We start from the raw sequence: 12,969 nt of genomic DNA, 5'->3' as shown, positions 1-12,969 counted from the left end.
CGGAGCACGGGCGTTCTCTATAATACTACAGCCATCTACTGCGATCCGTCTGCCCAGTGATTATGGGAGGGAGGGAACGCAGGGAGGGTTCGCCCATAATCACTCTCTCTCAGTGAGAGCCCTTTAGTAAAAAAAAACAAAATATTAGATAGTACAAAAACTCCTACAAGTGTTCTAGAAGCAAACTCACATTCTGCCAAAGAACATAACCTTCTTAACACTTTCCATACATAAGTTATATTTTAATGCGTCAATCATTTCTTAGTAAAATACAATACCATAGTACTTCGTCGTTTTAACTTTAATCGCGTTGCAAAGGTTGTGTCGTACACACGTGTTTCAAATAAATCAATAAAGTTAAGAAACCGATGACCGGTTTAATAATGTAAAGACGTGTTTTCACGTGATCCAATTTGATTAAAGACTTTTTTGAGTGTTAAATAAGATCTTTATATTTGGAGTAAATAGTTATCTTTAAGTATCTACAATATGAAATCAGTGTTTTGCTTGGTGATGTTGTGTGAGTATTCAGGATTTAAATTTATTGACGACCTCCCTGGCGAAACAGTAATCGCAGTAATTTAAGTATGAGATTCTGGGTTCGAATCCCGATTTTTTTTTTAATTTTCTCTGGTCTGGTCTGGTGGGAGGCTTTGTCCGTGACTAGTTATCACCCTACCGACAAAGACGTGCCGTTAAGCGATTCAGTGTTCTGGTGCTATGTCGCGTAGGAACCGATTAGGGGTATGACTACCATACTCCTTAACTGAACAGTCAAGGGCTAACTTGTAGTGAAATAAAAAAATAAAAAAGAATTTTTATAATTATTTTACTTCGGTAAGTAAGTTTTATTTCTGATAGTTAAGTTTAATTTCTGATAGTTAGTGGCAATGCAGCCTACGTGGAAGTACCATATCCAGCAAGCCTATTCTGTACCTCGTTTTTTATGAAATTTCGTTATAACCCAATATAATTTGTGAACCCTTTTCTGCAATTTTTAATGATAACCATAAATTAGGTGCTGTGAGGTTACCCAATGAGAAATATTCGTTTTTTAACTAACTAACCAGTTAAACTAACTTCTCATGATATTTTATAACGATTTATATATAAACTGAGATACTATTACCGTTATAACGTTGCTGAAGTGTTTATAAAATGAAATATCATCGCTTCTCTGCCCATTGTCGTCCTGGACCTACAAACAGACCGCCTCTCTCATAGGAGAGAGGGTTTTAGAGTAAAGACCCAACACGCTACTCGAATGCAGGTTGGTGGGCTCTTATATATTGTATTTGCCAAAGATTTTAAGAATGTCCGCAATTTTTGGCAAAATGTAAAATATTTTTTCGGAGTGCCTGGCAAGTTAGGGTTAGGATTTGAATCCTCAACTCCAGTTTAACTCATCATGGCTCTCAAGAATGTCAGTATTTAAAACCTTCCTAATCTTGAGACTATCTTTTCCTGAAGTAGTTTTTTTTTTAGCTCCAAATTAATTTTTTACCCATTTTACCCAGTGATCGAATGTAAGTACTAAGTTTAAAGCAAAAAGTGACTAAAAAACTTTATTTACCTACATTTGAATAAATTGTTTACGTAGAAAAAAAATCTATTTAGAGAGAAGCGAGTTTTAGTTATGCCCATAGACATCGATGTCAAGATGCGGCGTTCTGAATTTCCTAAACTCTAACTAATGATTTTTACAGGTAACTGACGACTGCATAATTTGTACTTAATTTTAGCTAATTAAAAATCATTACCTCCTCCGATAACAGACACACCGAGAGATCTCCACATGGATTTAACTTCAATACTTTGAACATATTAATGAGGCGATATTTCCATATGCTAATCGACCAGTGGCGTGCATAGAGGGTATGCACAGGGTATGCAGATGATATAAAATCAAGAAAATCTCCAGTACGAGTTATAAAAAACTTAAGGATAGGCATTGTAAGAGTTATAAAAAGCCTATCTCTAAGTATTTATAACTCGTACTGGAGATTTTCTTAATTTCATTTCATCTGCATACCCTGGGAATACCCTCTATGCACGCCGCTATATGCGACCTATTTATTTAGTCTGGTGAGAGGCTACAATCCTACTGCTAAAAAGTGCAGACGTTTCAGCGTTCCGGTAAGATATATTTATATTAATGTCATATACGCAGAGGGCCTACAACGACCTACGTATCCATTATAATAATGACTTCAGAGTATAGGGCTGCCGTGCTTCTGCAGTGAATTAAAAATGTTTGCGGAGAATCACGTTGATTACTTTCACGCAATCGTGAGAAAAGGTCTGCATCAATGATGAGCAGGATGCGCGGAATTATAAGCAATAAATGGGAAAATTCCTTTATGTATGGAGCACTGGGTTGGTGCTCACTCGCGACGCCCAAACCCCCTGGTAATTGCCATCGGGTTCTCTCTCCGGTTGCCAATCGGCACGATGGAGGCCTTCCCAGGATTTCTCCTAATTGCGGGGTAGCCTTATTATATAGGTGACGAACCTGCTAATTGGGCCCCCTTCGAACTGCGGTCGGCCGTGCACCGTGCTTCAGATCCCGCTAGCCTCCAAATCCAGACGTCCAGCGCAGACACCTCGCAAATAAAGCCCTGTCATTAAAACTCAGCGCAACTGTACACACCCATACCCCTTGGAAAACGCTATTACGAGCACCGCACCGGACGAATCGCTTGACGAAGCGGCTTTGCTCGCAGGATGGTTACTCTAGCCTCGGCTGAAGCCTACCATTTAATTTGGTCAAATTCCTTTTAAATAACTTTAATTAATTATTTACTTTTTTTATTTATTTTTTATACTTGGGAATATTAACTGTATTATACCGACCAATATTGGTCGTTTAGCACCACGCAGGGGTCACGTGGTAAAGAGGTTTCATACCTAGTTTTGGTATAATTTACGGACGCGAGCAACTCCGACTCCGACCCCCAATCTTTAACTAAGTAACGCCTAATGTTATGATATTCCTAGGCATACATCTATCTTTGACCAATAGTTATCACCTAGTTAGTGAAACGTTTATTTCTGTAGACATCGCCTAAATTATTAGGGATTCGATTTAGGCGATTCATAAAAATTAGTGAAAACCTAAGATTATAATAATTAAAATAACCTACACTCACAACACAATCTATTTTGGTTAGGACATTAGTGCACTACAGAATTGACAACACACTTTGTTCTTCTACGTAAGCTGCTGTGTTTATAATTGTTTCGTTTCCAGCGCTGAGCTCAGCGTACGCCGACATTGCAGGAGAGTGTGATATGGCGGGCTTCTACCTCGAGCTGGGCTGCACGCCGCTACCCCAAGCTGACAATACAACCATATGTCCCGACGCTTTCGATTGTCCCGACCTACGGATCAATCCTGACCCTAACACCTGCTATTATAGGTAAGAGCGAAGTACCGTAATTAAGTGAAATATAAGCAGCAGGCGTTACTTTGCGGAAATCTATATATTATGAAAATTAAGCTTAATTTGCTGTACTCCGCGAAAAGCAACATGCTGACTTAACAATTATTCATTGTGAAGTCAACATCGTGTGGAGTATAAGGATTTAAGAAATTATAAATTACACCATACAGTTTCTCCGGCTTTTTGCTGAGTACAGAAATTTAAGCATAATTTTCATAATATATAATCTACACCTTTTTAATTCTGGCTTCAAAACATGTTGTTTAACTAAGAGCCTTATAGGATGGCTCAGAGTCACTCAGCGGCTGATGGGGAGAGCTAAGCTCTGAGTATCTCTATGCCATCAAAATCAGAAATGAGGATTTTCATCGAAGAACCAGAATTACCTATATAGCTCAATGAGTCACAAAGCTGGAAACAAAACATAGCTCTGAAGCCGATGGATCTTAGGATTCTTGGGGTATCTTGGTACCCTGGAGTGGCGAACCCGCGCTGAAAAGTGCAGAACCCCCTACAAGTTGGCAGACGACATAAAACAAGTCGCAGGGTATAGCAGTTGTACTAACTTTGCAAAAACATTAACTTTCTGAACAAAAAATAACTATCAAGTATTTAAGCATCGATTTACCAAATCAAATTATCTGTTTGAAATTTAAACCTGTGCAATAAATTCTTACAATATGTTTTTACATATTCTCATATTTGAGAACTTGATCGAATATCATTAGATCACATAGAGCCAATATTTCAATTCAGCCTGAATTAATTCATATCTTTTCTTATTTATTATAAATAATCATAAACAGTAGGTAGAGCTACTTAAAGGAACATGGTGTGACAACATTTTCTATTTCAACGGCATTGTTATCAACAAATTAAATTACCGGTAACTGGTAAGGCACACGTCATTTTTATCGACAATATTCTGAATATTGGTACTAATTTTTCCAGTGGCGGTGGCGTATTGAAGAGTATTGGAGAAAAAAAATGATAATTTATATTGTGTAAATCTAGTCTTGGATATTAATATTGTCTTTTATAATATTATCATTCATTCATTTGTTTCATAGCTATCCATATATTATGTAGTTCCAACAAGTCTAACCCGATGTAAAATAAATAAATAAATATATTTTATCAATGTTATGCGCGGGCAGCCTAAGATAAGCATGCAAGCTAGTCAAGTATAAAAAAATAATTTAGCCAACGAATCAGTTTGGCTACTCAAAGGGGCAATGCAGCCAACATCTTAAGGACTATGCTTCGCTGCCATGGTTTCGAGGACGTTTTAGATTTTATATTGTTTTGTTTTAGTAGATGGGTTACTTGTATTAATAAATATTAAAACGACTTATGTCCTAAACTTAAAACTGAATGTATAAAATAAAATGTTTCTTGTATTGGGATTTAAATAATAAACAAATATTGTTGTCTTTCTCAGAAAGGTATTGTTTATATTATAAAGACCAAATAACGCGAGGACCTTGCGGCCGACATGGCCTTATGAATCCAAGAAATTACTGCGTTTTTGCAACCATCCGTCTGTCACAGGTAAACACAAAAACGGACTGTGACCTCATGACCGGCGGTTTGGAAAAACCGCAACCTTCGACATCAATATGGATGTATCAGACATCAGTACGATGATTTATGCAGTATTGATTTACTTAGAGATACATTTTTAAGAAATGTAACTGTTATATATGTGTTCGATTCAAAACTTAATCGGCCTATTTTATTCTTTTAGAGCTTACTAGCGAACGAGCTTTGGGGTATAAATTGGAAAAAAAATGTAAAGAATACTTCTTTTGTTTCGGTCCTTAAATTAATTCTTCTAATTAACAACAAATGACTTTAGGATTTAACAAAGAATATGAATTACCCCTATTATATAGATATTTTATACTTATTATAGTTAAGCTTAAACAAGCCATGTAAATTATTTTTCGGCGTATTCATCGTCTACTATACGGGCACGGATCTCCGAAAGAAGAATGGAGAAGGCCGTAGAAACGTTTAGGACGTAGTCCACCACGCTGGCCAAGGGGGATTGGTAGACTGCACACGCCTTTTAGAACATTATGGAGAACTCTCAGGCATGCAGGTTTTAATTCCTTAAAATAAATAAACTCGCTTTATGAAAAGTTATCGTAACGATGGTGAAAACTGCTTCATTATATCTTTTATAAGGTTTAGAAGTTATAGAATATTACGAATTAACCGACACATTGTCTTAATAATATACTGTGTAACTAGGTAGGGTGGTATCTAGCCACAGCCAAAGCCTCCCACTAGACGAGATAAAAGAAAATTCATAAATTATAAATTCCCAAATTGTCCCTGCCAGGAATCGAACCCGGAACTTCATACTTAAATTCACAACGCCCACCACTGCGCCGGGGAGGTCGTTGAAAAGTACAACGGTAAAAACCAATATCAGTCAATTATAAAATAAAAAAAGTTAATAAGAAAACTAGTTAAGTTAAATATACGATAAATCCATAAAAATCATAGAACAGCTGAAGAAACGAATCAATTTGGAAGATGAATAAATTAACCAATCAAAATTTCATCAATTTGATTCGGTAAAGACCGTGCAGAAAAATTTAATCAATACATTTTTCGGTAATTTCTTACGTTGGTATAATTGTTTTGTTAAGTTAACTCTCTACTACTCTTTTTAGGATTCCGTAGTCCCCTTAAAGTTTTGCCAGGTCTGTTAACACCCTATCCGTGAATCGTCCGTCAGTGGCCCAAAGGCTCAGTACAAGTACAAGAAAGCTGTAATTTGGTGTACGAGACTATAACGTTATAGCTAAACGTTGCATAACCACGGAATTATTACCTATGCAGTATCACACTTCAATTCTCAGCACCTTTCTGCCTTTTACGACGTTATGCCACGTTTATTAATAAAGCCATCAGGGCTTTTTTTGTTGATTCTCTGCGGGATAATTCGGGGTATGTGGGATTTCTATCCAATAAAACCCTCTTGGTAGCCAGACTCAGTACATATCGGAAGGCTCCGGGATCTCCTAGGAACGCACCGGTGGCTCCATTACGCGATGATAGCCTAGTAGTATCTATTTAATTATTTAATGGACAATCAACAGGTTACAATAACTCTTATAAAACTAAACAAGAAATGAAAAAATATATAAATGTAATATTGTAGACCCACTTAAATACTGCCGCAACTTGCGAATGTCTAGTTTGTCAGTTAGAAGGAGAAAAAACGATTAAGAGAGACATGAGATAAAAGCTGTAAGATCCATCAGGGCTGTGACATAAACTTGACGAATCTAGAGCCGCGAACAAAAACAAACATTTAGAAAAAAATAAAAAAAAAAACAAATACTTAAATTATATATAAAATTATATAAAAAATGTTTACAATATATACTACAGAACAAAACTAGTAGTTAACAAATCAGCTGCACTCTCGGGGGCCCGAGTTAGCGAGAACCATGGCACGCTCTTTTAAGTTATATGTGTTTTAAGCAATAAAATGTCACTCACTGGCTTTATCGGTGAAGGAAAACATCGTGAGGAAACCTGCATGCCTGAGAGACTCTCGATAATATAATGTAATGTTTTCAAAAAGCGTTTGAAGTTCGAAGAATCCTTACATGGCCAGCATGGTGGACTAATGACCTATACACTTCTGGTTCTAAGAAGGGACCCGTGCCTTGTAGCGAGCCTGTGATGGGTTAATAATGACGTAAAATTTGTGGCGCTCGTACGTAACTTATAACAGTAAGTTACGATAATCAACCTTATGTTACGACCTTTTAGTTAACGACGCGCCGTCGAAATAGCGGGCAGAAGTTAGCGTGATATATACCTACACGTTCGTACATATCTCTCTTTCTCCTTCTCCTTTTTTTTTAAGTGAAACTTCTTTAGAATCGTTATTCAAAATTAAAATTTCGATGCAGCGAAAAATCGACACTTTAAAGAACCAACCGCGCATGTATGGGAGAGAATGAGATACAACTATTTTAGTTTCCATACAAACTGAAAGATGTATAATAATGAAAATTAATAGTTAAAAAAAAGCTTGGTATAACTAAACCAAAATAGTTTCTACCTTTTAGTTTAGTTTATTTATAAAATCGTGATTATCGCTAATTAATTGGATACCCATTCTCAACATCAAATAGATATTGTATATTAATATATATATATTGTATTTATGAATATATAGGTATTTATATGTTAATATATATGCACCACCTACCGCTCTTCCTTACGCCATTGGTTGCCTAGAAGAGATCGCTGTGTAGCGATAAGGCTGCCAAATTGTATACTTTTTGTTTAATTTTTATTTACAATGTTTCTATATGTTTATGTGGTATACAATAAAAGTGCATCCATTCATGAATTCATTAAAAATATCCGTTTTCAGAGGGGTCTCCTACAAACCAGGCGCTCCGTTCCCGCAGAACGTTGTCAAGAACCCATGCACCAAGAACTGCGGCTGCAGTATCATCAACGGTGTACCACAGTTCACATGCGCAGTTGTTGACTGCGTGGAAGCTGAAGACGCCGAAGAGTGTATCCGTACATACGAGGTCGATTCGTGCTGCAGCAGTGGGCCTGTTTGTGGTAAACATTGTAATTTGACACACTTTGGTTTTAAGTAGAAGGCCTTGATCGAATTTCTCCTCTACTGGCTTCCACCGTGGCTAGTTACCAGCCCTTTAGCGTTCCCCGTACCCAGTTAGCGTTCCGGTACTAAGACACGTAAAAACTTATTTTGGTTAGCCCATTACCATCTTAGACTGCATCTAACCAACATAAGGGGTAACTTTTAATGGAATAAAAAAAAATATTAATAATCTTATATTTATAAGATTTGTAATGATACAAATCTTATAAATTCAAAGTTTTTGTCAAAGTAAAAAACAAAACGTCTTAAAATAAAAAATAACGTAGATGATAAAAAGGCTTGGATAGGCTTTATCTAAATAAGATTTAAGACAAGTAAAATGGTTATAACCGATAAAGCTAGCTCGCGCGCTACGAGTATTTATGTCTCATTATCTCCATAAAAAAAAATCCGAGTAATGGTAAATATATCTATATAGTTGCACGCATGTTAAGACTAAGAATCTTGCTAAGAATCTTGTCAGCTGCTACTTAGTTAAGTTTTGACTCTACCTCTGAGTGCCCGTGGCGCGTGGCTTTTGGAAGCTAAGCGGCTTTATTTTTAGGTTAATAAGAGTCACATTTGTTTACTTAAAATTTTGAACTGGGAACATTTAACATACATACAACTTCCTTTATTGGAAACAATGGGTCATTTCTACAGCACTTCGTGATTTGTGTCATACTGATCAGTCTGAATGAGCTATTGTTTGTTCCTAAACGTATCTCCTTCTTAATCTTTGTATTCAATACATGTTATACACTCATTATGTATACACAACATTGCATGACGAGTGTGAGTAAAGTCTTACAATCGATTTCATATTTATATGTGCCGCTGAAAGTTTGCCCAACAAAAAAACGGTGATAGCTTAGTGGTTAGAGCTTCGGCTCTCCTTTCGATAGTACAAGTTCGATCCTCGTAACGCTTTAACTTTTCGGAATTACGTGTGTGAGTGTCCTGGGTAATTTAATAGAACTTGCTTTAACATTGTAAAACATCGTAAGGAAACCTTCATGCCTAAAAGTTGTGCATAATCTGTGAAGCCTACCAGTCCACACGTGGCCAGACCAGCGTGATGAACTCTTTTTTCGGCAAATCCCAAAATCCCGTGGGAGTTGTTTTCCTGGGTCAAAAAGAAATCTATGTTACTCTCCGTCCTATCGACTAAATCTATGCGAAAAATCAAGCTGATTGGTTGCTTTTTAAGGGCGTAAGAACGAACTATTAGTTTTTTAGTAGGTATTAGTTAGATAAATAAATTACAATATATCATTTGAAGACTTGATATTGGGCGATGACGAGACAAGTTTTAAAGGACAAATTTGAAAGTTTAATGTATTTATAAAAACATTTCTAAATTTAAGAAATAATGTGACTGCAATAATTTGAATATTAGGAGTAAGAATATACTTACAGTGCAATATACTAGGTTACATAAAATTCATATTTCGTTTAAAGGAAAATGCATACAATTTTATAATAAACTACCCATTGATATCTTGGGGATGTCTCTTAAAAAGTTCAAAGTTTGTATTAAACGTAAGCTTATAGAAAAGTCCTATTATAGTATAAAGGAGTAGTCCTTTAAATCGATAAGCAGAGCTTGGGTGTGAATTATTGCTCTACCAGGTTGCTCTTCTAATAATTTTAAATGACAATGTGAGATGGTGATAACAAAAAAAACAACCGGCTAAGTTTGCGTCCTGGTCTAACCAGGACGCATTTGGAACCCTCGTAGCTTTAGTTTTAAGTTTTCGAATATGGTTATCGCCATCATCTCACTACCGTGTACTTCTCATGTAATGTTCGCATTAAAAGTGCCATGTATGGGCCTACTTGAATAAAGATATTTTTGACTTTGACTTTGACTTTGGATAATCACTGAACAATACTAGGTAGGTAACTAATTTATGGTTAACTTTGCAGGTAAAGACGCCATAGCCAGTTTAAAGACCTGCGAAATTGATGGAGTGATGTACAAAGAAGGTCAGGCGTTCCAACCGGTCAATACAAAGAAGACTTGCGTTTGTACTGCTGAGTGGAACGGCCGATATGATGATCCAGCAAGCTGCAGGGACCTTGACTGTGCCGTGGAGATCCATTACCAGGATATGATTTTTAGCAAGTGTGCTCCAGTGTTCTTCGGAAATCAGCTGGGCTGCCCTATATCGTTCGTGTGTCGTAAGTTCTTTTATTTTAATAATCCTTGACTGTCATCGTAACATCATTCGTGTTTTTCATTTCCGTTTAGACGGCCGACTGGCGAAGAGGGCAGCGACCCTGCTCTCTGAGTCCTAGGCCGAGGGTTCGATTCCCACAACTGGAAAACGTTTGTGTGAACATGATTGTTTTTCAGTGTATGGGTGCTTATCTGCATATTACAAGGATTTATGTGTATTATAGTCATAAAAAAATATTCATCAGCTATCTCAGTACCCATAACACAAGCTACGCTTACTTTGGGGCTAGATGGCGATGTGTGTATTGTCGTAGTATATTTATTTATTTATTTATTTATTTATTCAACAGCGACCTTAGTACCCATAGCACAAGCTACGCTTACTTTGGGGCTAGATGGCGATGTGTATATTGTCGTAGTATATTTATTATTTATTTATCTTATAATATGACTTTATTAGTGTTTACCTTAACTTGGAGGAGTTATCAATTTTTTTTGAACCTGCGATTCTCTGGCAATCGCGGCAGGAGCGCTTTAACTGATAATCTACGGCTCTCCTACAGTCGATGCCGAAATTAGTATATGCTTTTACATGTCTTATAGCGACTGTAGCGGCATCAAGTAGTAAACATTGCAGTTTCGATGTACATTTTCAAAGGTCCATTGCTATTTTATTAGTGATTTACCTACAATTAGTGGAATTATCAATTATATGAATTTAAAATGCGCATACATTACAGTCGTTATAAGACTTATGTAAAAGGTTCCTAAGCGAGTTGTAATGTTTGTAAATGTACAACCAATCAAAATCTGGCACTGGTTTTGCGTAGAGTCTTGTGATTGGCCGCAAGTTGGACGCCTAGGTGTGGCCTTCTCTTAGTCTTTTGAGTTTGACACCATTGGCTAAATTACTTTAATAACAGTATTATCTCTCTTGCAGCAACCGAAGAAACAAAAGTTATACACGGACAAAACATTCGCGGCATCAGCTCGCAATGCTTCTACGGAAACATGACTGTCAACGTTGGAGATACGGTTACAGTGGCTGAGAAATGCACCAAGTGTGTCTGCAATGTTCCTCCGTACATATCTTGCATTATGAAGGGATCTTGTGATGATTAAGTAGTTTTAAAGCCCATAGTTTAATATTATAAATGAGATAACAATAAAAGTAAAAATGATACTTTGTGTTTTGGTATGAGGTTTTCACATCTAAACACTGAATCGATCTTCATGTAAGGCACAGAGATGGGAAACTTTTATAATTTATCGCTAGAAACAGGACTTTTTTATATGGGAAAGGAGCTGTGCACCTGTGCAGCAAGAGCTGAGGTACCTCCTGCGGTGCTGTTTATCTCATAAAGTCCGCGAACCATATGAGCTAAATATCAACTAAAGACTCTCTAAAGTACCGCAGCATTGCATTCCGTCCAGTGCAGCTTAACCCAATAATTAGTTCTGACAAATAGATGTAACTTTTGTATCGGGGAGTGAAGCGTGTTTATCAACTTGAACTGTAACTACTAAGGGGAAAAGTTGCTCGAAGTTAAGCTATATAAATTAAGTTGTCCCAAACAACCTTTTGCAACCCGTAACTGTTATTTATTATGACATATAAAACTTTATATGTAATATAAAGCTTTCTTTAAAAATGTAGGTATATTAACTTACATTTAAAGCAATGGCAGTTATGATAAGCCCGGGTATTACGTTCCGCCATCTTGCTAATAACAAATGATTGCAGTGCGCCTAATAAAACAAAGTGCTTTGAATAAAATATTTATTTAATTACTAAATAAAAAAAATATTTTTTATTGTATAGTATGGGTGTAAACACACAGTATGTTATAAAATATGTCTTCAATACATTTAATTCTAATTTAATAATACTAACGGCGAGGTTTGACATAAAACTTATAAATAATAACAAAAAGAAATTCACAATTATGTACATACACCACAGCCTTATAGGACCTTTGTAAACTATTCTTAAATAACGTTGTGACGACCTAAAACTATTATTTATATACAGTTAAGTACTTACTAAGTAAAAGGGTTAGATTTAATTAATATTTATGTAATTATATCAAATTTAATACAATGAACACGTGTTTTATTCATGCCTGAAATTAAATGACACAAAATATTTTAAGCAATTCAGCTTTGATTAAGTATTTTAAAACTACGATAAAAAACAAGTAGTACAAATTAAATCTAGATTGAAAATATTAAACCTAACTATGTAAATCTATGAAATGCTGACTCTGATAGTCTTTTAATTCTACAAATACTAAAGTACTAGGTAGGTACTGAAGATATGCATTTTAATAATAATATTTTATATAATATAAAGTTTGCGCCTACATTATTTCGAAACACTTAAACTAATTTCGATTATACGGTAGGATAATCAAACGTTTAAAGACAAAGAGAAGTCTTATTCAAACAGGTACTAAAGTAACTTCCTGAAGAATACCGAAACTACTGAATACTAAAATTATTTTTAAATGCCATCTTAAATTCTGAATTAGATATTAAGTATTTTTTAAACGTCAAATAAAACTTAAAGCTCCCATTTACTTTTAAGTTGGTTTTTTTTATATATTAATTTCAGTTTTAGAAGCAAAAATAACGATTTTAGCCAAGTAACTAATTGTGCAGATGACTTCAGACGCCGGAGAAGATGCTTTGCA

The 12,969-nt window shown here is 35.8% G+C and overlaps 1 protein-coding gene across 1 annotated transcript; it reads left to right on the top strand.

Moving 5' to 3' along the window:
* The first annotated feature begins 329 nt into the window (after positions 1 to 329).
* LOC120627114 lies at positions 330 to 12,381 on the top strand. The gene is made up of 5 exons (XM_039894970.1): positions 330 to 520; positions 3,251 to 3,419; positions 7,852 to 8,051; positions 10,024 to 10,278; positions 11,217 to 12,381. Exons 1-5 carry the CDS (start codon positions 490 to 492, stop codon positions 11,396 to 11,398), a joined length of 837 nt encoding a protein of 278 aa, XP_039750904.1. The 5' UTR covers positions 330 to 489; the 3' UTR covers positions 11,399 to 12,381.
* Positions 12,382 to 12,969: the final 588 nt, after the last annotated feature.

The sequence above is a fragment of the Pararge aegeria genome, chromosome 10, assembly GCF_905163445.1.
Source record: "Pararge aegeria chromosome 10, ilParAegt1.1, whole genome shotgun sequence".
Taxonomy (NCBI): domain Eukaryota; kingdom Metazoa; phylum Arthropoda; class Insecta; order Lepidoptera; family Nymphalidae; genus Pararge; species Pararge aegeria.
The sequence above is the reverse complement of the archived record's forward strand: the minus strand, read 5'-3'. Positions and strand labels throughout refer to the sequence as shown.

Coding starts and splice junctions, on each gene's coding strand:
- LOC120627114 (XM_039894970.1), top strand. CDS start 490: ATGAAATCAGTGTTTTGCTTGGTGATGTTGT. Junction 8,052..10,023: donor CAGCAGTGGGCCTGTTTGTG/GTAAACATTGTA, acceptor TTAACTTTGCAG/GTAAAGACGCCATAGCCAGT. Junction 10,279..11,216: donor CCCTATATCGTTCGTGTGTC/GTAAGTTCTTTT, acceptor TCTCTCTTGCAG/CAACCGAAGAAACAAAAGTT.